We start from the raw sequence: 25,517 nt of genomic DNA, 5'->3' as shown, positions 1-25,517 counted from the left end.
CAGTTACTTGGACTGATCACTGAGATTATGAAGTGTAGTGTGTGTGGGAAGCGGGGGCGGAGAGTGGGGGAGGGGGGAGATGGGGCGGCGGCAGACGGCCAACCGGCCGACCAAGTCTGTAGTGGCGGAGTTGGTTGGTGGCAAATAATTTTGTTTTTTTGTCTATTCTTCTCGAGTTGCGATGTTTTCTGTATTTGCGCTGTACTGATTGTGTTTTAATTCATTTAAGGATGTTTGCTGTCGGTAAGCTCGTGTTCTGCATGGAAGATGGCATTCCAGTCAATGGACAACCATGCCAACTAGAATGGAAGCAAGACAGCTGTATACCGATGTGGCCCAATGACTCAGTGTGAATCGTTCTGCTGTTTCTCGGATGTGGCAACAGTTTACAGAGACTGAAACTGTATCTCGAAGACCAGGGCAGGGCCAAACGTATGTGAAATCAGAAATAGAGGACTGTTATTTGGCTGTAAGGGCATGACAGTAGCGCCTTATATTGCACACAACTGTAATCTGAGCTCTGAATGTGTTGTATCAAGGTAAACAATGTACATAAGTCTTTGGCAGAGTGCCCTTTATTGTTGACGACCTACTGTGTCTGTCTTCACAGAAGAGAATGTCTAGAGTGGAGTTGTCAACATGCCACCTGGATGACTGAACAAAGAGCAACTATTCTTTTCACACATGAGACCCAATTCAGTCTAGAGAATGATTCTTGACGGATTCTCATCTGGAGGGAACGTGGAACGATTTTGGGACCAAAACATTGTGAAAAGGAACCGATATCAAGGAAGATCACTAAAGGTGTGGGCATGGATAATGTTGACCACTCAAACACCTCTTCGTGAAATTGTATGGGTCAATCAGCAAGGTCTAACTGCTGTCAGGTATCGTGATGATATCTTAGGACCTCATGTAATGTTACTGCAAGGTCCTGTGGGTCCAGCTTCGTACTGACAGACGATAAAGTTCGATCTCATAGAGCTTGGGTGGTTGATGTTTTCTTGGAAATGGCAGGTATTGCATGCATAGCATGGCCTGCTCTCTCTCCCAACTTGAATCCCAAAGAACATGTCAGGGACTCACTAGGAAGATGGGTTGCATGTCAGCAACCACCAACCACTCCAAAGACTTGCGAGCAGCTTGCAGGAAAAGTGGGCATTATTAGCTGAGGATGCGATTGGTGACATCTTTAACGGCACATCCCATCGTTGACACGCTTGTACTGCTGCCAGCTGTGGTCACACCCCACACTGTGCAAATCCATTAAGTTGGAAAAAACGAAGAACCTTTTTGTCTACTATTATGTGTGTTGCAGTTGTTAATAATCTGTATTCTTCACATTGTTTGTACTTTATTATCACCTATTTCCGTTTGTTGCTCTAATTTTGATCACCAGTATATGTTCCTGAAAATCAAGGGATCAAGATATGACACAGGCATGACACACGAAAATGAAACTTCTTCCTTTGGTCCAGACACAATACAATCAAATTCTAATAAAAGTTGTCCTATGTTGGAATGCAATCCCTAGAAAAACTCCCTTCACATTTGAGAGAAACGAAGGAAGGATTTTCACTAAAAATCTCAAAAAAATTTTGACACAAAACTGTTTCTATAGTATAAATGATTTTACGTACACTATAGTGTAACACCAAGTGCAATGGAATACCATGTACAAAATGAGATGCAGTTTACATAAATCGCAAAACATGTTAAAAGAGAAAGAAACTCTCTCTGTCTCTCACTCTCTCTCTCTCTCTCTCTCTCTATATATATATATATATATATAGAGAGAGAGAGAGAGAGAGAGAGAGCACAAATGATGTAAGAAAAATTCTAACTTAATACGGTAAAGGCTTAGAATAAATATGGATCTGAATATATGTAGCTGATTATAAATCGCTAAATGCTAGTTATTAGAGACATGTAACCTTCTCCATACTTGTGAGATACAAATTCGACTTGATCCACACAATGTATCTTGTCTATACATCCAAGTAACTTTACATGACTGTAAAATTTAAATCAAAACATACGTATTTTCACCCAAAAGTAAGTTATTCTAACAATAAGGAAAAACTATTAGGCATGTATATGAAATGTACTCAAAGTAGCGAATATGGACATCCATCAAATGGATGGACAACAATGTAAATTTGTGACTGACTGGGTCTCAAACCCAGATTTACCATATATTGTGAGCAGTTGCCTTATCATTAAGTTATCCAAACAAGACTCACAATGAGACCAAAATTTCCATATGGTGTCAACTATGTGAATACATTCTGTACTTGTACAACCATTACGTATATTTCAACAACAAGGGAGACATTTTACATGAAAATCTCTTGCCCAGCATCTGTAGATAAATACAACATTGCAATGCATATGTTAGTCCAAATTACAGTGCAATATTCCATCTGACATATATGCATGAGAAGAAGGACATTGCATCATAATTAGAATAACAGGCATTATAATGTTGTGTTATGGACATAGTAAAAATATTTGACAGAAAAAACGAATTAGTAAAATGAAAAAAAAAAATTATTTGGAGTTTAACAATGATTTGATCAAAGATAGCCCCAAAACTACAAATGGTTTTAATAAATATTTTCTATCACTAGCTGATATGATGGATGATGATGATGGAGAGGGTTGTATGGGCACAGGTAACAAGCTTGGAAAAATATGTGCCTACCCACACCAAAGCATGGGACGAAGCACGCCACCAGCAGTAAAACATGGACAACACAGGGAGAAAGTGGTAGAGGGAGTTAAAACAATATAGCAGATGGAAGTGGCAGGCTGACTGCAAGGAAAAAAGGGAGGAGCCAGCCACTCTGCAATACACTAAAACCTCCAGCCTAAAAGTTTAGGCCAGAGTCCAGACACATCACAAAATTTTAAAACCCCACACACACACATCTCATCATTAGCTAAAACACAGGGCATATCCCTATCAACTTGTGCTTCTGCCCTTGCATCACAGTATAAAATGCAATCTGTTAAAATGTGGTAGACAGAGATGTGCATACCACAACCATCACAAAATAGGGAATCCTCCCGCCGTAATAGAAAGCTATGTGTGAGAGGACAGTGCCAAATCTGAAGACACGTTAGGATCACTTCTTCCAGCCTGAGCAACTGGCAGGAGGAACGCCATGACCGAGTTGTTGACGTCACCAACCGCAGTTTATTGGCTGTCACCGCCAGCCATTCTTCCTCCCACAACTCTATGCACTTCTTGTGGAGTGCAGAAATGACAGACTGCAAGGGAATAGGACACTGGGCCACATCCTGCTCTCTGCAGGCATCCTTGGCAGCTGATCGACCTGTTCATTGCCCCATATTCCTACATCACCAGGCATCCAGCAGAAGGACACCTCCTTACCCCGCCGTTGGAGCAAGTACAGTTGGTCATATATCAGCTGGACCTTCTCCTCAGTTGGGTACAGATTCTGCAATGATTGTAAGGCATGGTGAGAATCGGAGCAGAGAAGAAATCGATTGCCCCGAACACAATTCATCTGCTCCAGTGCCTCCAGGATAGTGTGGAACTCTGCTACGAAAACAGTATATTCATCAGGGAGGTGAATCCGGGTAACATGATCAGGGAACACTACAGAACAGCCAAGGAAATTCTCCTGTTTGGAGCCATCAGTGTAAACGATGGTAAAACCGTGATGAATATCTAAAATGTCGAAAAACAGATATTGGAATGTAAAATTTGGTGCACTATCTTTCTTAAAATTAGTAAAATCTAAAATAACTCTGGGACTCCAAGGGAGCCAACGTGGAAATCTGCTCCAACCGCAACACAAAACATGAACACCAGCTATATCCATCACAGAGAGGCAATCCTGTGCATGAATCCCATAGGGCCACGTCGCTAGTTGCCGGTTATGAAATAGCCATGCCAGAGGAGGCTGAGCAACGGTGTGGTATGCAGGTGTGTATAGTGTGGACAAAGTTCTGTATGCCTGGCGCACCGTAAGTAGCCGCCGCCACATATGAAGTGGCACTTCACCAGCCTCTGCACAGAGGCTTGGTATGCGGCTAGTTCTGAATGCCCCAGTAGCCAACCGAAGCCCTTCATGGTGCACAACATCCAACATCTTTAAGTAAGAAGGCCTCGCAGACCCATACACTGTGCACCCATAATCGAGCCGAGATCGCACAAACGTCCTGTAAAACTGGAGCAGACGAGTCCTGTCGGCTCCCTATGTACTGTGGCTAAGACATTTTAAAATACTTAAAGCCTTAAGTGACCGTCATTTCAGGTCTTTAAGATGAGGTAACCACACAAGCTTCGAGTCAAAAATGAGCCCCAGAAATCTCACCGTGACTTTAAAAGTAAGGACAGTGTCCCTCATCCTCCTGAGTTGAGTAGCAGATAATTCATGTCTGAAAACTTCCTTAGTAGCTGGCAGTAGTTTCTATGAAAAGCATTCCACAAGAAGTTTGACATAATTAAGTGGCGTTCTACATGGCCATACGAAGTTTTAAAAATTATTAACTCTTATATGGTTACAATGAAAACAGTAATAAAGTAATGAAATGTTGCTTAGTTAACATTTGTAATAATTTAAGTTACTCATGTTATGACTAACACTTTTCATAGTTCTGTTGCCATGTTTTTCACAAAACTGGAAATTAAACTTTCAAAAATAACTAACCCACCACATTGCTGATAGATTTTTCAAAAATTTCAAGAAGATTTGAAGCAATTGACTTTGTAAACAATTTGTACAGAACCAAATAATCAGTAACAAACTTTTTACTTTCGAAAAGAAGTGGCAATTGAACTGGTTACATTTGCCTTAGTAGATCATATATATTACAATCACTGAATCGTAAATTGTTATCGTTATGAATATTTTGTGGCTTGTTTATTACTTTTGATTGTTGGAATCATGGTATTTTCACACAAATATTGTTAAATATTGGATCTGCAAATTCATGATTCTTCTTTTATGTGCAGGACAGACAGCAAATTCCATCAACTCTATGCCATCGAAATTTGAAGCCACTGGAGAGCCACCAGTCATGATGTACCATACAGCTCTATTTTGGGTTCTGTACTGCGTTTGAGACACATAAACGATCTCTCACTTGCATATATTTTGTAACTAACTACTTGCACAATAGCAGTTAATCATTTTATATCCACAGTTGAAGATTAACATCAAATGTTCATTGTTTGTGGACAGCTTCACTATAAGGCTTCTGAGTTCTTTACATTCATTGCAACAAGCTAATATTTACACCCAATTGATATGTTATGAAGAAGCTATTCACTATCATTGCAATGTTTATAAAATACTTCATTGTAAATAACCACACAATTAGCAATGAAATAATTAATACCACATAATAAAGTTCCATTGTCTGTAGCCAACTTTCTGTTAGTGGTGCAGTTTATACAACTGTATTTTAGAAAAAGAGACAACTGCTTTTCATTCGATAATGTATACTTTGAGCATTCATGATGGCGTCTACAGAACACAGTGCATGAGAAGAAACAAAATTAACATTACGATAAAGCAATGAGAAAGGGTGATAGGATGCTTTGGTGGTTACAATAACGTGAACTAATAACAGCAGAGAGACACTATAAATATGACTGCACCAGGGATATTTTATGAGAACAAGTTCTATCTCTCAATAGGGAAATAGAAGCCGAAATCATTTTTCAAAGCTATGTATTTTCATCTCAGTGCCCAATGTCCCGCTTTCATTAAAATGTTATTCAAATCATTCGGACTTACAATTGCAAATCTTGCTTACCGTTCACGCAGAGAGACGTCGAAGTCTACTAGGTTTTCTGCAACATCTGGACGTTTGTGCTTAGCAGATTCTACCAAATGTGGCATAGCTATTCAAAATTATGTACTGGTCTTTTCGTTTTAAAGTCTAATTAATAGTTCAGCCTTAAACAGACCTCCTGAACCTTGCTACTCTAATCAATAGTGTTGTGTTTGGAAGTTCCATAGCAACGGGAAAATATCGCGCGTCATTTACTGTTATCCTTGCAGCGTGCTGCAGATTTCCGCTTCTTGCCATCAAAACAGAATACTTTTTACAGTCATAAGAAGTAGCTGTGTATCTTGAGTCTCACTGCTGCAGCATGTTAGCGAAAGATGTTTTTAAATAGTTTTATTGGCCTATGTATGCACTTTACTACTCAACCAAAGGGAAATATTAAATAGTATCCGATGTTATTGAATATACTCTATGAACAGTCAAAGATATTATTTTAGCAGTTTCAAGTTCGTGAAATTCCTTTGCTTATCGGTGGTAGTTGATTGTAGTTGTTCAATATTTGTTGTGCAAGTGCAGATATCTGTTTCGGTAAGATTCAAGTGACTTGAATTGAATTTTATTTCAGACCTTCTCAAAAATCGCGTTTTATTAATAAGTAGTGATGTAATCTGTTCTTTTTCGTTTGGTCGTTCGTTATATTGTACACGTGGGTGAGCGATATTTATCAGTGATGTTTCGTTGTTCGTTCTATAGGTTAAAACGGAAATAAGATTCTACGTTTCAGCGTGTTTTGTAATGCAAACTGGGTTAAAAATACAGCTGATATTATATCATTATTTATAATAGTTCAAAAGTGTTGTTTATTTCCTGTAACATTTTTTGTTAACAGAAAATGATGCAGATTCACATCCGAGGGCAGTCGAATCATGTAATTGACTGCGAAGGAGACGAGTGTGTCGGGCAGATTAAGGTAATTTAGTTGAGTTAGCGTTCGTGTTGGTTGCTGTAGCCTGGTGACCCTGTACATGTTCAACTTCTCTCTCTCTCTCTCTTTTTGTGTGTGTGTGTGTGTGTGTGTGTGTGTGTGTGTGTGTGTGTGTGTGTTTTCGTTTTCATAGTAAAATAATCTTTTTCACCCAGTAGTTTCACTAGAAGACAATATTTATTTATGTTTGTCATGTATGAGTGGGCGATACCATGTAGGAAGTAGCATTATTTTGTGAGAATGAGCCATATGTTCCTCAATGTATTAAAAGCGGTTCATCAGTGATTGCTTTTGCTTTTATCTTTTTTATGGCTAAGACCGATTTTGATATAATGATTTTATCTTGGATCTCTTCCATTTGGTCTGTGTTTGCATAGAAGAACAGTAATGTCAGAAATTGGGTCCGTCTTGCTGCAGAACACCTTGTTATTAAGAAATAAACGAATAACGAGGTGTTTTGCAGCAAGGCTGACCCAATTTCTGATATTACAGATTTTGATATGCCTTGTACATTTTGAGGTAGACATGTAATCCAACAAAAATGACGTGGAAAAACTTATACGGACCACACAACAGCTATTGGTATGTTTTTGTCTCACAGGGTGTAAGAATCAAGTCATTGGTATGTTTGCTGCACCATTTGTTAAGGTAGGCACCAGATTTGGCTCCTTCCTTTGATGAGGAGCATCTCTCTTGTTGCACCATCCTGGTGAACTTTGTAAGGAAACTATCTGTTGTGATGGATCCAAACAAGTTTACTGAGACATGTTTTCTGCAAATGTGTTAAATGACATACTCAGCTTCCAGATTGCAATAGTTATTTTGATTTTATTGTTTGGAATGGAGGTTGTGGTGAAAGATTGATGTCATTGAATCCAAGGTCTGTTAGGTTGGATGGTGCTAATGTGGTTAGCACCATATTTCATGCATTTTGCTGCATTTAACACAATTTTATCTTAAAAACAGGAAAAGAAAATTCAGACAGCCTGTATAAGATAAGTTTTTCGGTGCACTATACATACTTATTCGTATATCGTAGTATTTCAGTGCCTGCTGTTGCTCACATAGAATGCAGAGTCCTTTTTTTTCTCTCTCTTTTTTTTAATCGAATTTTTATTTTGTTAACAAATTGCAGCTTCCAACGCCTTAATGTTTTCACACTAATTAAGGCCATATATGAATGGTACTTCACAAATATGCTTCCGATCAGACAGTAATTCTGGTAGCTGGAATCCAAAGTTTTTGTTAATCATTCCTTCGGCACTCTTGTGCAGATATTTCCATAGCAACTTTCATCCCCTACCAGATATTTCTTTGTATCTGAGAGAAGAGAGAATTTTTATGAATTTAGCTTTAAAATTTTGTTAATCTAATGAAATATTTTCTTAAAAAATTTCATCCCATATTGCACTCCCTTGGGGGTTGAATTTCCAGAATCACTGAAAGACATTTTTTATTTCTATCCCAGAAGTCAAATACCAATTGTCATAGATGTAGCCTTAAAAATCCTATTGTAGTTACTTATTGTCAGTAGTAGCTTTCACCTACAACTTTACACCCTTAGTGATTGAATTTCGAAAAATGCTGAAACATACATTTTTTCATGTTCTGATTGAGAAACCAAATACTTGTTTTCATAGTTGTAGCTTGAGAATTCCCATAATGGCGATGTACTTCCAAAAAGGTTTCACCTCCTCATGGGCAGTTTCAGACAATCTCTTTTCAATGATGCCTACAGTATAAAATCCACACCCTCTCCAGACTTGGTTTCTATTCTTAGTGGTTTGGGCTGGGTGATAACAGGTTCGTTTGAGCAGTTACCAGAAAGTGCCAGACAACAGGCTGTACTGCGCATGCGCAGCTACGATGACGTAGGCAGCCCGTGCTTGGTGCTTGCTCTGCTCATATGCTCTTCGTCGTATTTCTGGTGGGGCATCACGTGACCATGTGTAGCCGTGCGGCATGTTGTTGAGGACATACTGAGTTGTACTTCCACATGGATAAAGGATCCAAATAAGGAAGCAGTTCTTGGCTACATATCATTTCAAAATTAGACTCCACGGCTCCAAGTACCATAAAATTTTGCTAAGGGGTGACTTCGACAGATTTTTAAAAAAAATTCGAACTCTGCAATATTGTTATGTAGCATTTCCAACAGGTTTACATCTGTACAACTGACAGTTTATATTCTACTCTAGGAATAAATATGAAGCCACGTGGGGAGTTAAAATGAGAAAAACAGGGTATGCTGCCAGTCTAAAATTTAGCATAGAATGGAATTTTATAAATTTAAGACGTAAACCCAAATTAAGAAATAACTTCAGGCCTAGAGGAAGTACTAGACAAGTGCCTTGTGATTGAAAAAACACTTTCACAGAAGGCACATTTGTAAAATTCTGCTACAGCTGTCATTATATTTGAAACAAAATATTTAGTTCAAAACTACTGACCAAATTTGCCTATTTAGTCAGCTTCAAGTCAATGTTTACATATATTCATATGTATATAGCATTAAGAGATCTCACAGTTTCATTAAAGGGACAGGACGTCAGAGACTACTCCAGCAGCACCGGAATTTCGTAAACCATACTAAAATGCTTCATTCTGCTGTAATTGCACATTTCTATGTCAAGATGTACTGTATTCTCTTGTTTGGTTCTTTATTATGGTATAACGTCATTCGTCCCAGAAAATGAAAATTTGCACTTTAAATTGAATGAGGTTGAAAGTAGCCAATAGTGTGGAATTAAACACTTCGTTTCAAATAAACTAACTGCCTCAGTGGAAAAAGAAATTAACTGAAGCAAATTTCTCTATAAAGCAGACAGAAATAGCTTCATTAAGACGTTAATGGTTGATTGCTAATAATGTGGAAATAATATAAAATCAGAAAATTGAAACTACTTACTTATTTTGGTCATTCATGGTTATGAGAATGTAAATTAATTCACTTGATGGCTCCCGGCCACAGAAATCTGTTTTGATTTCATTTGACGTGGGAGCTGTAAACGAAGACACGAAACATATACACGGGTCATGTGGGGAAGGACCCCCCCCCCCCCCCCAGCTTGCACTGTGCATGTGTGAATCTGGCAGCTTGGACATGTCAGAAAAAATTTTCCGGGTAGCTTCTGGCTACTTGCTGCTGCTGCTGCTGCTGCTCATACAGCAAACAGCCACACTTCAAGTAGCCAGAAGCAGGAGGAAGGCATTGCTCGAACCTAACGAGTCATTGAACAGTCTGACGCCATTTCAACCCTTTGTGGGTTGAATTTCCAAAAACAGTGAAACGTATTTTTTTATTTTTTTCTGAGAAGCAATCCAAATTTAAATTTTCAGATGCGTAGCTTTAAAAATTTTCATAAAAAATATCCCTATTTCACTCCATCAGGGGTTCAATTTCCAAAAACAGTGACTATTTTTTTTATTTGTAACCAAGAAGTCGAACACCATACTTCGTAGATGGAGCTTTAAGAATACTCTAGTAGTTCTTTAATAAGGATACATTATCAAACAAGCTTTCAGCCACTATTTCCCCCCCCCCCCCCCCCCCCCCCACACACACACACACACACACACACACACACACACACACACACACACACACACACACACAGGGTCAAATTTCCAAAAATGTTGGAACACATTGTTTCTGACCAGGATACAAAATACCAATTTTCGTAGGTATAGCTAGAAAATTGCCTTATTTGGGACCCTTTTCAAGAAAACTCTTCGCCCTTCAGGTTGGATTTTCGAAAATTCATTTCTTAAATGATGCGTACAGTAGAAGACCCACACTTTCTCCAAATTTCAAGTTTCTATCCTTACCAGTTTGGGCTGGGCGATTGAGTCAGTCACTTACTCAGGACATTGCATTTTGCATATAGAGGTGTACATTTAAAAAATATAAATGGGTCCACTAAGGTAACTTTCACGTGGAAGGTCGTGATTGGGCCCTGTGTTTGCAAGCCCACTGTGTGTTAATGTCATGAAAATAAATATAATCATTGTAATGACATATTTTTACTGAAGTATTTAAAACCTTTGCAAGATTTGGGCCAACAGGCCCTGTTGCATCCAACTAGTCATTTTACATTACATTCATTATGATTAGTGTGTTGTAACCTGCCTCTGGTACAGAATCCAACACTTAGAAACTGGTTTCATTTTTTCGTGAGAAGTACAGAAATGAGAAATCACATGCAGGTAGATAAACTATGATCACTAGCAACACCTTGTAGCTGAGTCGTCTGTGCAACGGAATGTCATACCTAATGGCCTGGGTTCGATTCCTGGCTGGGTCGGAGATTTTCTCCACTCAGGGACTGGATGTTGTGTTGTCCTTATCAGTATTTCATTGCCATTGACACGCAAGTCATCGTAGTGGCATCAACTCAAAAGACCAAAAGACTTGCACCAAGCGAACAGTCTACCCAACAGGAGGCCCTAGCCACAGGGCATTTCCATTTACTAGCAGCAATGGCATGAGAAGGGATGTAAGAGGAATGTAATAAAACATGAATATTGGAGATAGTGTAAAAGGATCTGGTATAGCTGATTGAGAAATAGAAAAGAAAGAAGTGTAACTGGGAAAGATGAGTGTATTTGCTTTAGTGTGTTACAGGAAAACTGACATGTTGTGATAATTTTTGGAGAAACATTATAGTTTTAACAAGAAAAAAGTGCTTCAGCTTCTTTAAAGCAACAGGGCATTGAACTTTGAACAGAGTTCAGGGTAGTTTGCTTGAGGTGGACAGCCATAATATGAGTTCTGAATGTTTTTTGTACTATGGCTGGGCACAGCTCTGGTGATAAGGTAGGTTAATTTTAATGCATGGTACTGGGATGCATGTGCACTGAGGAGCCAGTGAAGTCTAGACATATTTACGGTAGTCGTGGAATTTCTGTTATCACACCTGTTTTGGATTTCAACTAGTGATCTTTGTCTGCCAGCTTGATTGCTTGAATAGAAATATTTTTATGTAATTGGCAAGTCAAATATTTCTCATTGTTCAAACCTTATGACCTATAACTATAACCTCATTCAAAACCCAGACAAGTGTGAAAGCACTTTCAAGGTAAAGATGACAATGTGTGTGTGTTTATTATTTTAAATCATATGTACTATAATGTACTCCAGAAATGAGTTATTGAGAAAATATGTGAAATGGGGAATAGCAGTTGGCTGTGGGTTAAGCTGTATGTTAATTGTCTATACTAATGGGAGAATTGCATCTGTTAATTCACATAACAGTATTACCAGAATAATAATATGAAACTGTATCATTCATAATTGCATAGGTCATAAAATGTCGTAGCAATAAACATTCTTCTTCTCCTGGCATTACATTATTTAGCTACACAAATTCTTGACCAGAATGCCACCTTCCAAGCATAAGTTAGACCTTGTACTATGCTAGAAATCAATTTGTGACTGTTTCATGTTACATTTATTCTCTAATTGCCTAACTCTGTGCCCCCCCCCCCCCCCCCCCCAGCTACCTCACCCAAAACCCACCTGCCTCTTTCTCCGTATTCCGGTATTCCACCCCTACACCACACCACCCCACCGGTCGACACAACCCCTCACACCAGTCCACCCGCTGAATTGTAATCCTAGTATTGCTTGCTGATCTGGCTCAATGTGACTGCAGCTGCACGTGTGTGTGTATGTGTGTGTGTGATTTTTTGGTTGTTCTGGTGTTGTGTGTTTCTCCACAGTAGTCTGTCCTCTGCAAGCATCATTATCTACACCCATTTGAACATGCTTACTGTATTCATCCCTTAGACTCTGCACAATTTTTACTGCCATGTTTTCCAGCTGTACCAAATTAATAATTCTTTAATGCCTTCAAATGTGTCCTATAAACCTATGCCCTGTTTTACTCAGGTTGTGCCACAAATTTCTTTTCTCTCCTGTTGGGTTCAGTGACTGCGTCGTTAGTTATGGCATCTAGCCATTTAATCTGTAGCATCAAATTTCAATAGCTTATAGTCTCTTCTTGAGTAAACAGCTTATTGTTTATGCCCACTTCCGTGCAAGGCTACACTCAGAGAAGATAGCTTCTAAAAAAACTTCCTCACTCTAACATTTACGGTAATGTGAACAAAGTACTTGAGCCTTCCGCTGCTGAGTGTGAAGTCTCCTTATATTACTTCTGCTTGGTCTGTGTCCTTTGTTTTGTATCTGGATAACTAGTGACCTGAAAAGGCAGCATCTGTTTTTTGACGAAATGATTAGATGTCAAGATTTAAAAGGTTCTCAAGCTACATGCCTGAAGAAGCATCCTAAGTGCTTTGAAATTGACATATTAAAAGTAATGATTGGGTAGTTTTACAGGGATATTAGCTTTTGCAAAAACATTTTCCAAAGTGGCCTTTTTCTTGTTTTGGTTGTATTGAAATTATCAACAAATTATTGTTTCTGTAGAGAAGCAGCAGCATTTGCCCACCAATGAATTAGTGCTTCTCTGATTTAAAGCATTTCTCAACATTATTTTCATTTCCCACTCAGTTCTGTAGTTAGAAAATCTGGTGAATATTGATTTATGGAGAATATTGATTTAGATGTTTTATGGGCTTTCACAGCCATTTGTCCCATACTTGACAAAGTTACAGGTAGGATATCTGGCGTTCTGTGAGGTAGTGTCATAGGCCCTCTGCTGTTCCTGATTTAATGCAAATGATTTAGGTGATAATCTGAGTAGCCCCATTAGATTGTTTGCAGATGGTGCTGTAATTTACAATCTAATAAAATCATGAGACGATCAATTCCAATTACAAAATGATCTAGAGAGAATTTCTGTATGGTGCAAAAAGTGGCAATTGGCACTAAAGAAAGATAAGTGCGAGGTCATCCACGTGGGTACTAAAAGAAATCAGACAAATTTTGGGTATACGATAAATTGCACAAATCTAAGGGCTGTCAATTCAACTAAATACCTAGGAATTACAATTACGAACAACTTAAATTGGAAAGACCACATAGATAATATTGTGGGGAAGGTGGAACAAAGACTGCGCTTTGTTGGCAGAACACTTAGAAGATGTGACAAACCCACTAAAGAGACAGACTACATTACACTTGTCTGTCCTCTGCTGGAATATTGCTGTGCGGTGTGGGATCCTTACCAGGTAGGATTGACGGAGGACATCAAAAAAGTGCAAAGAAGTTCAGCTCATTTTGTGTTTTCATGCAATAGGGGTGAGAGTGTTACTGATATGATACGCACATTGGTGTGACAGTTATTGAAACAAAGGCGGTTTTCTTTGGGTTCTTCCGAATGCGAAAATGATCATAATAATAAAATATGAGAAATCAGAGCTTGAATGGAAAGATTTGTGTGTTCTTTTTTCCCACACGCCATTCAAGAGTGGAATGGTAGAGTAGTAGTATGAAAAGGGTTTGATGAACCCTCTGCCAGGCACTTAAGTGTGAATTGCAGAGTAACCATGTAGATGTCGATAATGACCACCAGAGGGGTAGGAGTGTGGTGAAATAAGCTCCACTTCTCTCACAGACCAGAAACCTCCACCTGTGTTCCGCATTTCTGTGAAAGCAGAACTGACACTTCGTGACAGAGATTGCAATCCCTTAGAGTGTTGTAATCAAACTCCATGATGGGCCAAGATTAGTCTTTTCATTCATTTCAAAATAAGAAAACAGCAAAAAAAGCACAGTGCAGAGGATTCGGTAATGGCTGCAGCAATTTCTTACTGAGGTTGGTGGTATTGTAAATGAGGTAGTTCACACCTGGTCTCTACCAGTATTTGACACCACCGTAGTTCAAAACACGTTGCCTAGTAAAACTGTTGTGTTAAGTGTTCACATTATACTAATTTTTGAACTTCCCTAACAGATAAACACACACATTATACACGTGTCAGTCACCCTAATATGACTACTGCCTATGTTCGATGTATACATGGAACCACTCACAGACAGCAGGTGTCAGTAGTAGTTGCAGTGGAGGATATAGAAAGTGTTTTGGGGAGGGAATGGAAAACAGTGCAGTCATTGCCATAATGTGGAAACTAAGTGATCTATCTGATGCCCAAAAGTGGCACGATCTTTGTTTTGAGGCCAAAGGTGGAAGCACTTTTGGAATGACTAAATTTTTGAACTGTTCACGTGCCACCGTTGTTCAGGTATACAGTGCTTGGCTAAATGGCACTACTTAAAACTGGCACCAAGGCAGATGTGGTGCACTGTGGGCCATGGTGACAGGGGTTAATGAGAGCTGCAGAAATGTGTACAGGCAAACAGATGTGCGACTGTTGAGCAACTGACTACCCAGGTAAACCAAGGGGGTACAGATACTGCCTCCTAAATGACTATAAAGCAGATATTGGTGCATTGGGCCGCCTCAACCGGTGCCTGGTTCATGCACTCATGCTGACTGCTACTCATTGGTGACAAAGGCTGGAATTTCTACACTAGTACTACAACTAGACTTCCACCAAGTGGAAGTTTATGCTCCATTGATTGAAATGTCTGAAAGCAAACAGCTTGAAACAGTTGTCGGAAGGGTCCAGGATGGATGAGGGAGTGGTATGGTATGGGTAATGTTTCTGTGAAATTCCATGGGTGATCTTGTCATTATGGACTCCCAGGGGCTCAGTATTTGGTTGCTGGGTACGAGCTTGGCAACCCCTGGTTCCTGAGCTGGAGACTGGTAAGCTCCATCAGTCCTCTGTTACCGTAAGTTGCAGGCATGCTTCAGTGACCACTGAGCTGCGCAGTGGTGAAATGTTGTGTGTTTCAGAGAGTGGAGGCCTTGGCTTCACCACCTGGGCTGCGAGGAAGGTACACACCTCTATTTAAAAATCTCAACCGCAAGGTGTGCTATGTGCTGATGAGGTGAATGGCTGTTGAGGTAAAACAGGCTCTAGCGGGTAACCTGTGGGGCACCTGCTGTCCTCTAGTTGTAGAAGGCTTGCTCAGGCATGATTCTGTCTAGGTCAATGGTTATTTTTCCTTAGTGTCTCGTGGGATCCCTATGGGGGATTCTGCATCTGCTCCTGATGGGATGGGTGTACCGTCGGGTAGAAAATCATCAAAGAGAGCTTGGTTGGTCAATCTTCAGAAAAAGAAGTCACAGAATCATAGTAACATGGCATTAGTGGGTCCTAACACTTTCATTGTAATCGAACCAAGGGGGAACCTATGAGAAGGTCTCCCCTTTTTGTATTCACAAGGCATTGGAAGGTCTTGCTGGGTCACTAAAAAGTGTCAAAACTACTTCGTAAATGGAATACTTTTGGTTGAAACTGCTAATTCAAACCAAGTATCTAAGCTTCGGGGTGTAAGGCCTTAAGTGACTATCCAGTCAAGTTGCATAGCACACGTAACTTTAGTAAGGGCATGGTTACCTGCTCAGATATTTGGAGCTGGACTCCGCAGAGTTAGCGAAGATTGGAAACATATGGGCACCGTGGAATTGCAGAACTATATAAGGTGAATCAATGGCAAATTGGAAAAATCTGCAACATTTATTGTAACATTTGGTACTCCAGAATTACCTGAACATATCCTTGCAGGCTATATCCGTCTTAAGGTTTTCCCGTTTGTTCCTAACCCAATGCGATGCTTCAAATGTCAAAGATTTGGCCGTACCACTACGGGACATAATGGGAGGGCTACGTGTGGCAATGGTGGAGACTCAGCTCACAGATCAGGCAATTCTTGTACACTTCCTCCGAAATGTGTAAATTGCTCTGAGGATCACCCAGTGCAGAGCAGAAAGCGAGACACACACACATCCTATGGCGAAGCTAAAAAGCTTTCAAAGCTACACAACCTCTGGTTTTTGCTACTTCTTTTGCATCTATCCGTAAGACGCCAATCACTAAGTGTGATGCCTCCACACAAACTCATACCACAGATAAAAGTACGAGCACATGCACTTGTTGATGTACCTGTGGGAAATGCTACACTTGAAACAGAAGTCATTCGGAAGCCGACAGTAATGGGTTTATCTTCTGCTTACTGCCCACTGTCAGAAGCCTTCTAAGCCATCCCCACAAACCAAGTAATTTAAATGGATATCGCTCACATTTGGAAGAAGTACAGCTCATGGTCCAGGAGAAACCATTCTGTGTCTGCTTACAAAAGAAGCATCTTAAAGTAACCAACAAACCTGCCTCACAAGGTTACCAACCCTACAGGAAGGACAATATTACTGGAGACAGGGCTAAAGGTGGAGGGCCAATCCTCTCCTGTTCCTCGTACCACAACCATACAAGCAATTGCTGTGAACATTCTAGCACCCTATAATATAACAGTGTTTTCTTTGTATCTTTCACCTAATGATGCTTTAGCAGCAGGCACACTGACACAACTCCTCCAAGCAGTCCGATGCCCACTTCCACGTCTCCTGGGGGGGGGGGGGGGGGGGATGACTTCAGTGCTCACAGTGTGCTGTGGGATCAGCTACCAGTTGCTCCAGAGGTCAGATGATCAAGTGACTCATCCTTTCTAAGAATATGACACACCTTTCCACAGGTACAGAATGTTTTTCAACCATTGACCTTCTGCTTTTGTTCCCCATCTATTGCAGACCCAGTTCAGTGGTAAGTGGCTGCAGATTTACATTCTAGTGACTACTTCCCAGTGTGGATCGGTCTGCCAACTGACAGGAGACCACAAAGATGGATGATACAAAGGGCAAATTGGTTGCAGTACAGTTGACAGGCTACTTTTTAACAAAAGATCTGATGGGGTGCCACAGAGTCCATCTCCCAGTATAGTAGCCACCTCGGATGACGGCCTGTGCCTTGTTGGAATGATGACTGTCTATTGGCAATTGGGGCCAGGTGAACAGCTCTGCAGAACTTCAAACACCTCCAACTACAGAAAACTTTCATGCTTTCATATCTGTGAGGGCACATGCAAGGCTAGTGATGAAAGAACGGAAGAGGTAGTCCTGGAAGGAATTGACGACTTCCATTAATCAGTCAACTTCCACTATGCAAGTTTGGGACTAAATAAGGCAGATTTAAAGGAAGGGCAGTGCACATCCCCTGACAGCGTTGTCAAGTAATGGACACCCCAGAAGACATGGCTCAGGTTTTAGTTAAACACTTTTTTACTGTAACTGCATCATTCAGACAAGCTTCTGCATTTCAGGTGTTCTGTAGGACTGCGGAGATAAGGAAGCTCAGTTTCTTCTCACACATTAGGAAGTCTGCAACCTTCCATTATCCATGTGGAACTGGAATCAGATTTGTCTGCAGCCAGACACACAGCTCCAGGACCTGATTAGGTCCATTATGCCATGCTTAGTCATCTGTGCCCTTAAGTGAAAGAACAGCTTCATTCTTGTTTCAATCAGATCTGGTTTGATGGACAGTACCCCACGACTTGGAAGGAGGCCATATTATTTTCATTCTGGAAACCACGAAAGTACTGTAGTGCCCCTTACAGTTACCGGACTGTAGCCCTTACCAGTTGTACAGGTAAGACGCTTGAACGCTCGAATCCCAAGTTTATTTGAGCTGCTCCCAGTGTGGTTTCAGGCACTGCCGTTCCTCCCTTGACAACTAAATTCTACTGGAGACGGCGATACAGAAGTCCTTACGCCAAAACCATTTCGTTTGTTTTTTTGACCTCGAAAAAGCATACAACATTACTTGGAGGTACAACATTCTTCGCCAGTTTCATGTATGGGGACTACAAGGATGTCTACCATTTCTTAACCAATCCTTTCTCAAGGACTCGTTGATATTGCGTTGGCAATGCCTTGTCTGACTGCTTTGTTCAAGAGAATGGGGTCCCCAAAGGCATTGTCCTCAGTGTCGCATTGTTTGCCATCATTATGAATGGCATTTCCTCTGCAGTCAGGAGCCCTGTCAAATGCTCTGTTTGTGGAAGACTGTGCAATCTTGTACTCTTCCTCTGATCTTGCGACAATGACGAGGCAGCTACAACTGACCATTAGGAGGTTGGAAACCTGGACCATGACAACTATTTTTCGGTTCTTACCAGAGAAGACTACATATATCAGTTTTAACCATGCTCGAGCTTTAACCATCCAGTGCTCACAGTGGGGGACAATACTTTACATTTTCAAGGAACAGTATGCTTTTTGGGTGTATTATTTTACTCAAAATTAACTTATCTCCACACTTGAAAGACCTACAAAGAAAGGGCTTCCAGTCATTGAATATTTTGAAATGCCTTAGCGGAAATACGTGGAGTGGATGGGTCCCTCCTCCTGCAGTTTTTTGGGGCATTTGTTCGAGCCTGTTTAGACTATGGCAGTGTGGTCTACAGATCAGCCTGTACTTCCTACCTCAAGGTGTTGGATGCTGTCCACCATGGGGCATTCAGATATCGACTGGAGTGTTTCGGACCAGCACAGTTCAGAGTCTGTGTGCAGAGGCTGGTGAACTGCCACACTATATTCGGCAACGTATCCATTTGGCTCGACAGGCACCGAAAATCTCAGCATCACTACGATCATTGGCATACAGTGCAGTGTCGCACCTTTGAATGGCAGTTCAGGAATCGGCCCCATGCGACCAAGCCGTTCGGGATACGTGCTATAGACTGTCTCAAGGTTCTGCATCTATCAGACTTCAAAATACACCGCCAGGGATGGAAATCATTGTGCTTTGGTGTCTTCAGAGGCCCAGCGTGATCTTAAGCTTGACACAGTACAGGAAAACTTGTACTCCATATTATTTCCTCCCTACCCCTTTTTTGTGTCCATTTTAAGTACATATCACAGTTTTATTGTTGTTTATACAGATGGACCCTAGCAAGAGACTGTCCTCAGTTGTTCTGCAGTTTTCGCTGATAGGGTTTTTAAAGTGCTTCTCCTGTAACAATTTACAAATTATGATGAGGAAATATGGCATTCTGACGGCACTGGAGATTTATCACAGACATCATTCTACCAGGTTTCTTGTTTGTTCCGACTTGCTTAGAGCACTACAAGCACTTCACCAAATGTATCCATTAGACCATCTGACTCATCTCGTCCACGACTCCTTACTGTGGTTCCAATAACATGGCAAGAAGGGAGATCTTTTGCTGGGTACCTGGCCAGATTGAGTTACAGGGAAATGACATGGCTGACAAAGCCGCCAAGGAAGCTGTCCATTGATGTCCCATCTCGTTGCACGCAATCATCTCATTTTCTGACAGACTGAATGGTTTCAGGTGATGGAAAACAAACTGCAGTCAATCAATTTGACCACACAGGCATGGCGGACTTCATGTGTCTTGCCACTGGAAGGAGGTTCTGCTTACCAGACTGCACGTCTGGCATAGCCCTTTAACACACGGCTCCCTCCTCTGGTGGGAGGATTCACCATTCTGTGAAGTTTGTGATGTGCCACTTTCAGTTCAGCAGATTTTGGCAATGTGTGTCATATATACTGATATTAGGGCCGCCCCCAGTCTAGGTGGAGATCTGCCCACCATCCTCGCTGATAGTGCTTCCATTGTTGCAAGAGTGGTGAAATTTTGTGAACTGACAAGCCTCATCCCTAAACTGGTTGGAAAGGGAGGCAGACTTTAATTCATTATAAACAGCTCCACATGTGGGGACAGCCTTCGTCCCCACCCATGAGATTGGCATGCTGACTTTTCGTCTGGCTGCTGAGGACCATGATATTTAGTGCCTCTCACCTGAAATCATTATGATCATTCCGGAAGTCACAGTGTATCAATGCAAGTGTGCATCTATGCTTGGGGACCATATCCTTCCCTGCAAGCAGCATGTTTTTCTTCAGCACAGTGGCATCTACCGGCAAGGCATATCACTGTGCCGCACAACTCACAGTGTACATGCATGGTTTGAATAGCAATAGATGAGTTTAGCATCCTCCTCTTTCTAAGAAACTCGCTGGATTTAAACCCAATCAGGACTCAATGGGACCATCTTGATCAGGCAGTCTGTTTCATAGATCCACAACTGAGAAACCTAGTGCAGCTTACCACAGCACGAGACTCTGCATTGCTCCACATCCTTGTCGATATCTTCCAGAATCTTGTGGACTCTTCCTGCTTGTCTCATAGCAGTCCACAGTGCAGAAGGTGGTTGTACAGGCTTTTGACAGAATGGTCACGTTAATGTGACTGGACAGTGCAAGATGCTAGGTCCTTTGGCAGAGTCTTACGTTGTGTCCCATTGTGTATATCTTTTACCCACTATTCTACTGCCCAGAATTGTTGTGGCACTGAGTGCACTGATACATTGTTGCATTTATGTGATTTTTTATTTTCCAAACACATTCATACAGACATTGTCTTTCTAAACTGGGCTTTGTCAGATGTGCAATATCACTGTCTTTCATAAAATAATTAATCTGGGTACAATTCACTATGAAATAGTCTCTATTAGGTATTTACACTCTTTGCATTTTGAGGCAGAATTGGCACATGTATCGCAACATATGAATTTTTCTTGTCCCTGTAGATAACTGTGTGATACATACATAGCCAATAAATCATGGGAGTAATAAGTCACTTCCCAGACTTGAAGCCGGCATGAGAAATCGTCCTGATCTAATTTCTAACAAATACAGTTCTGTTAATTTGTGCCTTGACTTTTACCACACTTGTGAAAGCTTCCTTCCATGATCAGAATGTAACAATATTATGAGAATGAAAGTTGCCACCTAAGAGCATCTCCACTATATGGCGAATGGTAACTTGCCTTCTCATAATATTGTTGCATCCCATCCTGGCTTCCATGATTAGACTCACACAACACTGTGTGTAAATGAAGGACTGCATTAATGATGTTGGCCTTCAGTTAACATGCAAATGGCCATTATAGGGAAACAAGCAGATTCTGGTTTGATATTTACCTGCACCCACAAATGACAGTGGAAAATATTGGAGTTAGTAAAATTAACAACTCTCAATGTAATTGAGGTACTCAGTGTAGGGATATTAGTGAGACTGACACAATCTTTCAGACAACACACACACACACACACACACACACACAGTGTTAACACAGATCAGTAAGTAAAGATAAGTGACACATCTTTTTCCTTGTTTACGTGAGGCTGTCATAATTTCATGATTCTTTTTTGCAGGAGCGCGTGTGTCACCTGGAAGGTGCTGACGATGTGGATTCGACAAGTTTGTATTGTGCAGGAGCTCCAGTTGCCGATGATGTTCTAGTGTCTGCACTATCTTGTCTTGAATTAGACTTCACTGTGAGCCTCAAGGGAGGAAAGGTTCATGGATCACTAGCTCGAGCTGGAAAGGTCAAGGGTCAGACTCCAAAGGTTTGTGTTCTTTTTCAAGGGATAAGAAGTTAGTTGCCTAAGGAGACTTTGTTTTTAGTCATGTTGTGTTTGTTTAGTATGTAATGTATGTGGAAGTGAAAGTTCTGTCCAGCAGCTATGTATCAAATTCTTTTCAGGAAGTACAACCCAGAGTAAAGGTGATAAAAACACTTAAAATAGAACACAACACCCCTAGCATCTTTAGAGTTTGTGGAAATTAGTACGAAAAGGGACAGCTAAAAGAATGGTATATAGCATAGTAAGCGCCTTGGTCTCTTGAGTGTGATGTACAGAATGCACAGTAACTGTATTCTGGACTTTCCCATTAATCTGTTTTGCCAGTTTGGTGGTTGTGATGAAAAATTTCCCAAATTTCCATGGCTTTGGTGTAAAATTTACTACTGGTGGGACTGAGGCAGGTGGTAGTGGATAGATGAATTTGGCGGGTATTATACTGCACAACAGTTTCACGGGACAGATTGCCAATGTGTGGTGATATAGAAATGTTAAAGCGTTGGTTGCTCCAGTCCTGATGAGTGAAGGAGACAGCTGTAAAAAGTTACATAGTTTAATTTGAAGTTGGACAATTTGGAAACTAGATTTTAGTCAATCAGTCGGACAAGTATCTTGTGTATTTTATATTAGTGTTGATATGGGAGGGTATGTGGGACAAATGTCCCCATTTTAAAGTATGAGTTATATATTAATCCTTGGAGAATTTCCTGTTGAGGCCCTCAGTGTGGGTAGGACTGGGTGATAAGAAGGGTGATACAGACTTTATGCAATTGATGTTCTTACACCGCCAAAGGCCCTAGTGCAGTGTTGGCACGTAAACCATGTGATTGAAGTGTTTGGCACTCACTTTCTTGTAATGCCACTTCAAAAAGACCCTTTGTAGATTTGATGCTGGAGTAGTAGTGTACATTTACTTAGATCAAGGAGTCACAAAGGCAGTTATTTATTGTTGCATGACAAGTAGAGAAACTTCGGCTCCTCTTTCAGCCATTACACTGCTCTCTAGTTTTGTTAGATAAATTGTACTTCAACACAGCATTGTGAGCTTCAGTGCTTATGCATATACTTAGTTTTTTAATGCCAGTAAAGGACATAAATGTAAGATGAAGATCCTTCCATTTCATATCTGACTGAAATAACCAAATAAATTATAGTCACTGATCACTATTTGACAGTTGTGGAATGATGCACCAGAAAGTTTACTTTCTATTGTTGTTATCCGTCTTAAACCTGATTTGGTGCTACACCACCCTGAAATTCAGTTGTGGTGGCAGGCTGAAGTGTCGTGTAGCGCAAGGACTAGATTAGATTGGGTGATAATAATTTGGTTGAGAGTTGGTAAAACCAGTGAATGTGAATACAGAATAGATTGTAGTAACACTTGATCAGTAACAGTAACATGGTGTCTAAATTTGCATAATAATCAACACATTTTTCCTAGTAAAATCTAAAGTGCGTGGTGAATTCAGGAAACCTGTATAATACAGCTGACAAGACTGATGGGTATTTTGGTACATATCATTTAGGATTCTTTTCCCCACTTCCTGTGATTAAGAAAGGAACATCAAGTATATAGAAGGCAATGTTAGGACAAAGATTTTCCTTACTGTGTTGTGGGGATGACTGTTAATTTTTGAAGTATTCTGGAAAAAATAAAAGTTCTGTAATCTAATTTGGCATCCACAAATGTTATTTGATATTACATATTGTACTAGTTTAAATTTAAATTTAATGGAACTGCTCTAATGGTATTTCAGATGAAATTCTTGACAAAAAGTTATCTTTTAAACATAACCCAGATTATGTAATTTTCATATGAATGAAGTGTAATTTTTATTAAATCCTATGTTCTTTCATCTTAGTTATTGCATAATAACCTAACTTTCATTAAACCTTGCCAATTCCAGAATCTGTCAACAATGATAAAATTTTGAATAGCTTGAATATTGACAGAGCTTAACCCAAACATCCTACATTTCAAAATCAAAGACAACAGTCATGTGATTTGATTTGATATCTTTGAAATTTATTTACAGCGCAGTGTGCACAAACTCAGTAAAAGTGAGAAATAGTTTAACACCCCTTGTGAGGTTATCAGCAACCTATGCATTTATTTATCTTTAAATGAAATGAGCTGTGACATATGTAAATTGTATTTAAACAATGGAATTGGTAAGATAAAAGAATCCACTCACCAAGCAGCGGCAGGAGAAAACCCACACAAAAGTTATGGTAATGTTCAAACTTTCGGGGCCACTGGCCCCTTCTCCTGGTAGAAGGTTTGAAAGGTAGGGAAGAGGGATGAAGGAAAAGGACGGGTGAGGTTTATGAAATGGCGAGAGTAAAAGCCATCTGGAACCCCAAGACAGGGTAGAATTACCAAACAGGAAGGGGTATTTCCTTATCATCCTGTCCGATAAGTCTCTGCCGACATGGGGTTCTGGGTGATTTTTCCGTAACTTCCCCCATTTTGTATACCTTGCCAGTCATTTTCCTTCATCACTCTTCCTTCCCTTCAACCCTTCTGCCAGGAGGAGGAGGCACTGGCTTCAAAATTGCACACATTTCCACTTTTTGTGTTTTTTCTCCTGCTGCCACTTGGTGAATAGATTTTTTTATCTGTTGAATTATATTTTTTAAAATTATTTGTATTGGTATGTTATAATGAGATATGTACATTTAACAACAGGTAGAGAAACAAGAAAAGAAAAAGAAGAAAACTGGAAGGGCGAAGAGACGAATCCAGTACAATCGTCGATTTGTGAACATTGTCCAGACATTTGGCCGTAGGAAGGGGCCCAATTCTAATTCATAAGCTGTAAATGCAGTTTACTGTGCTTTATTGTGAATGGTCCATGTGTGGAGATTGACTTAAAATTGCATGTCTCCTATTTTGAAACATATTCTTCTTCAATAATGTACAGAAAGTGAAATAAATGTGGGTCATTTATTTTTGTGTTATTCATTCAGTTTCTCCAAAACATGATGAATTCAACTTATTTATGTTTGCTGCGTTGTTATAAAATTAATAGCAAAGAACTACAAAATTTTTGTAAAGTCAGTGTTAATATTAAATATTCAAGAAAATTGATTGTACAAAATATCACATTAAGAATTTGCTGTAGTCACTAATATGTGGACTACAGGTAAATCAACTTGCTCAAGAAAATAATGACTCCAGGCTTGACTTCTATTTTTTATGCTTAAAAAATAAATAAATAACTTACTACCAATTCAAAAGACTGTGATAAATGTGCAAGTTAATGTGATCATATTGTCTCTTAAAAACAGAGAAGTGGGAAGGAAGAAAATTTGGGAAATGCATTGAGCTCGAGAGATTCCCAGTTACAGACTATCCAACTTGGAATTTCAGTATTGTCTTCTTTCTATGACATACACACAAGGAATATAAATATTGCAAATGGGAGGACTACAGTTATTTCATAGTATCAGGTCCGTCTGTAAGTATGATCACATCAGTACCTGCTAAATTATGAAA

At 40.1% G+C, this 25,517-nt stretch overlaps 2 protein-coding genes across 2 annotated transcripts in view; one reads left to right on the top strand and one right to left on the bottom strand.

Annotated features, from left to right (window-relative positions):
• LOC124788699 (enkurin) overlaps positions 1–5,924 on the bottom strand; it is a 108,184-nt gene extending 102,260 nt beyond the window's left edge. The window contains exon 1 of the mRNA XM_047255979.1: positions 5,794–5,924. Coding sequence (XP_047111935.1) covers positions 5,794–5,879 — 86 coding nt within the window. The 5' untranslated portion in view covers positions 5,880–5,924. The remainder of the gene's footprint in view (positions 1–5,793) is intronic.
• Positions 5,925–6,222: 298 nt separating this feature from the next.
• Positions 6,223–24,968, top strand: LOC124790025 (FAU ubiquitin-like and ribosomal protein S30). The gene is made up of 4 exons (XM_047257579.1): positions 6,223–6,357; positions 6,659–6,739; positions 21,809–22,003; positions 24,708–24,968. Exons 1-4 carry the CDS (start codon positions 6,241–6,243, stop codon positions 24,831–24,833), a joined length of 519 nt encoding a protein of 172 aa, XP_047113535.1. The 5' UTR covers positions 6,223–6,240; the 3' UTR covers positions 24,834–24,968.
• The last annotated feature ends 549 nt before the right edge of the window (positions 24,969–25,517 follow it).

Source organism: Schistocerca piceifrons, chromosome 3 (assembly GCF_021461385.2).
Source record: "Schistocerca piceifrons isolate TAMUIC-IGC-003096 chromosome 3, iqSchPice1.1, whole genome shotgun sequence".
Lineage (NCBI taxonomy): Eukaryota > Metazoa > Arthropoda > Insecta > Orthoptera > Acrididae > Schistocerca > Schistocerca piceifrons.
This window is presented reverse-complemented; position numbering and strand designations above follow the sequence as displayed.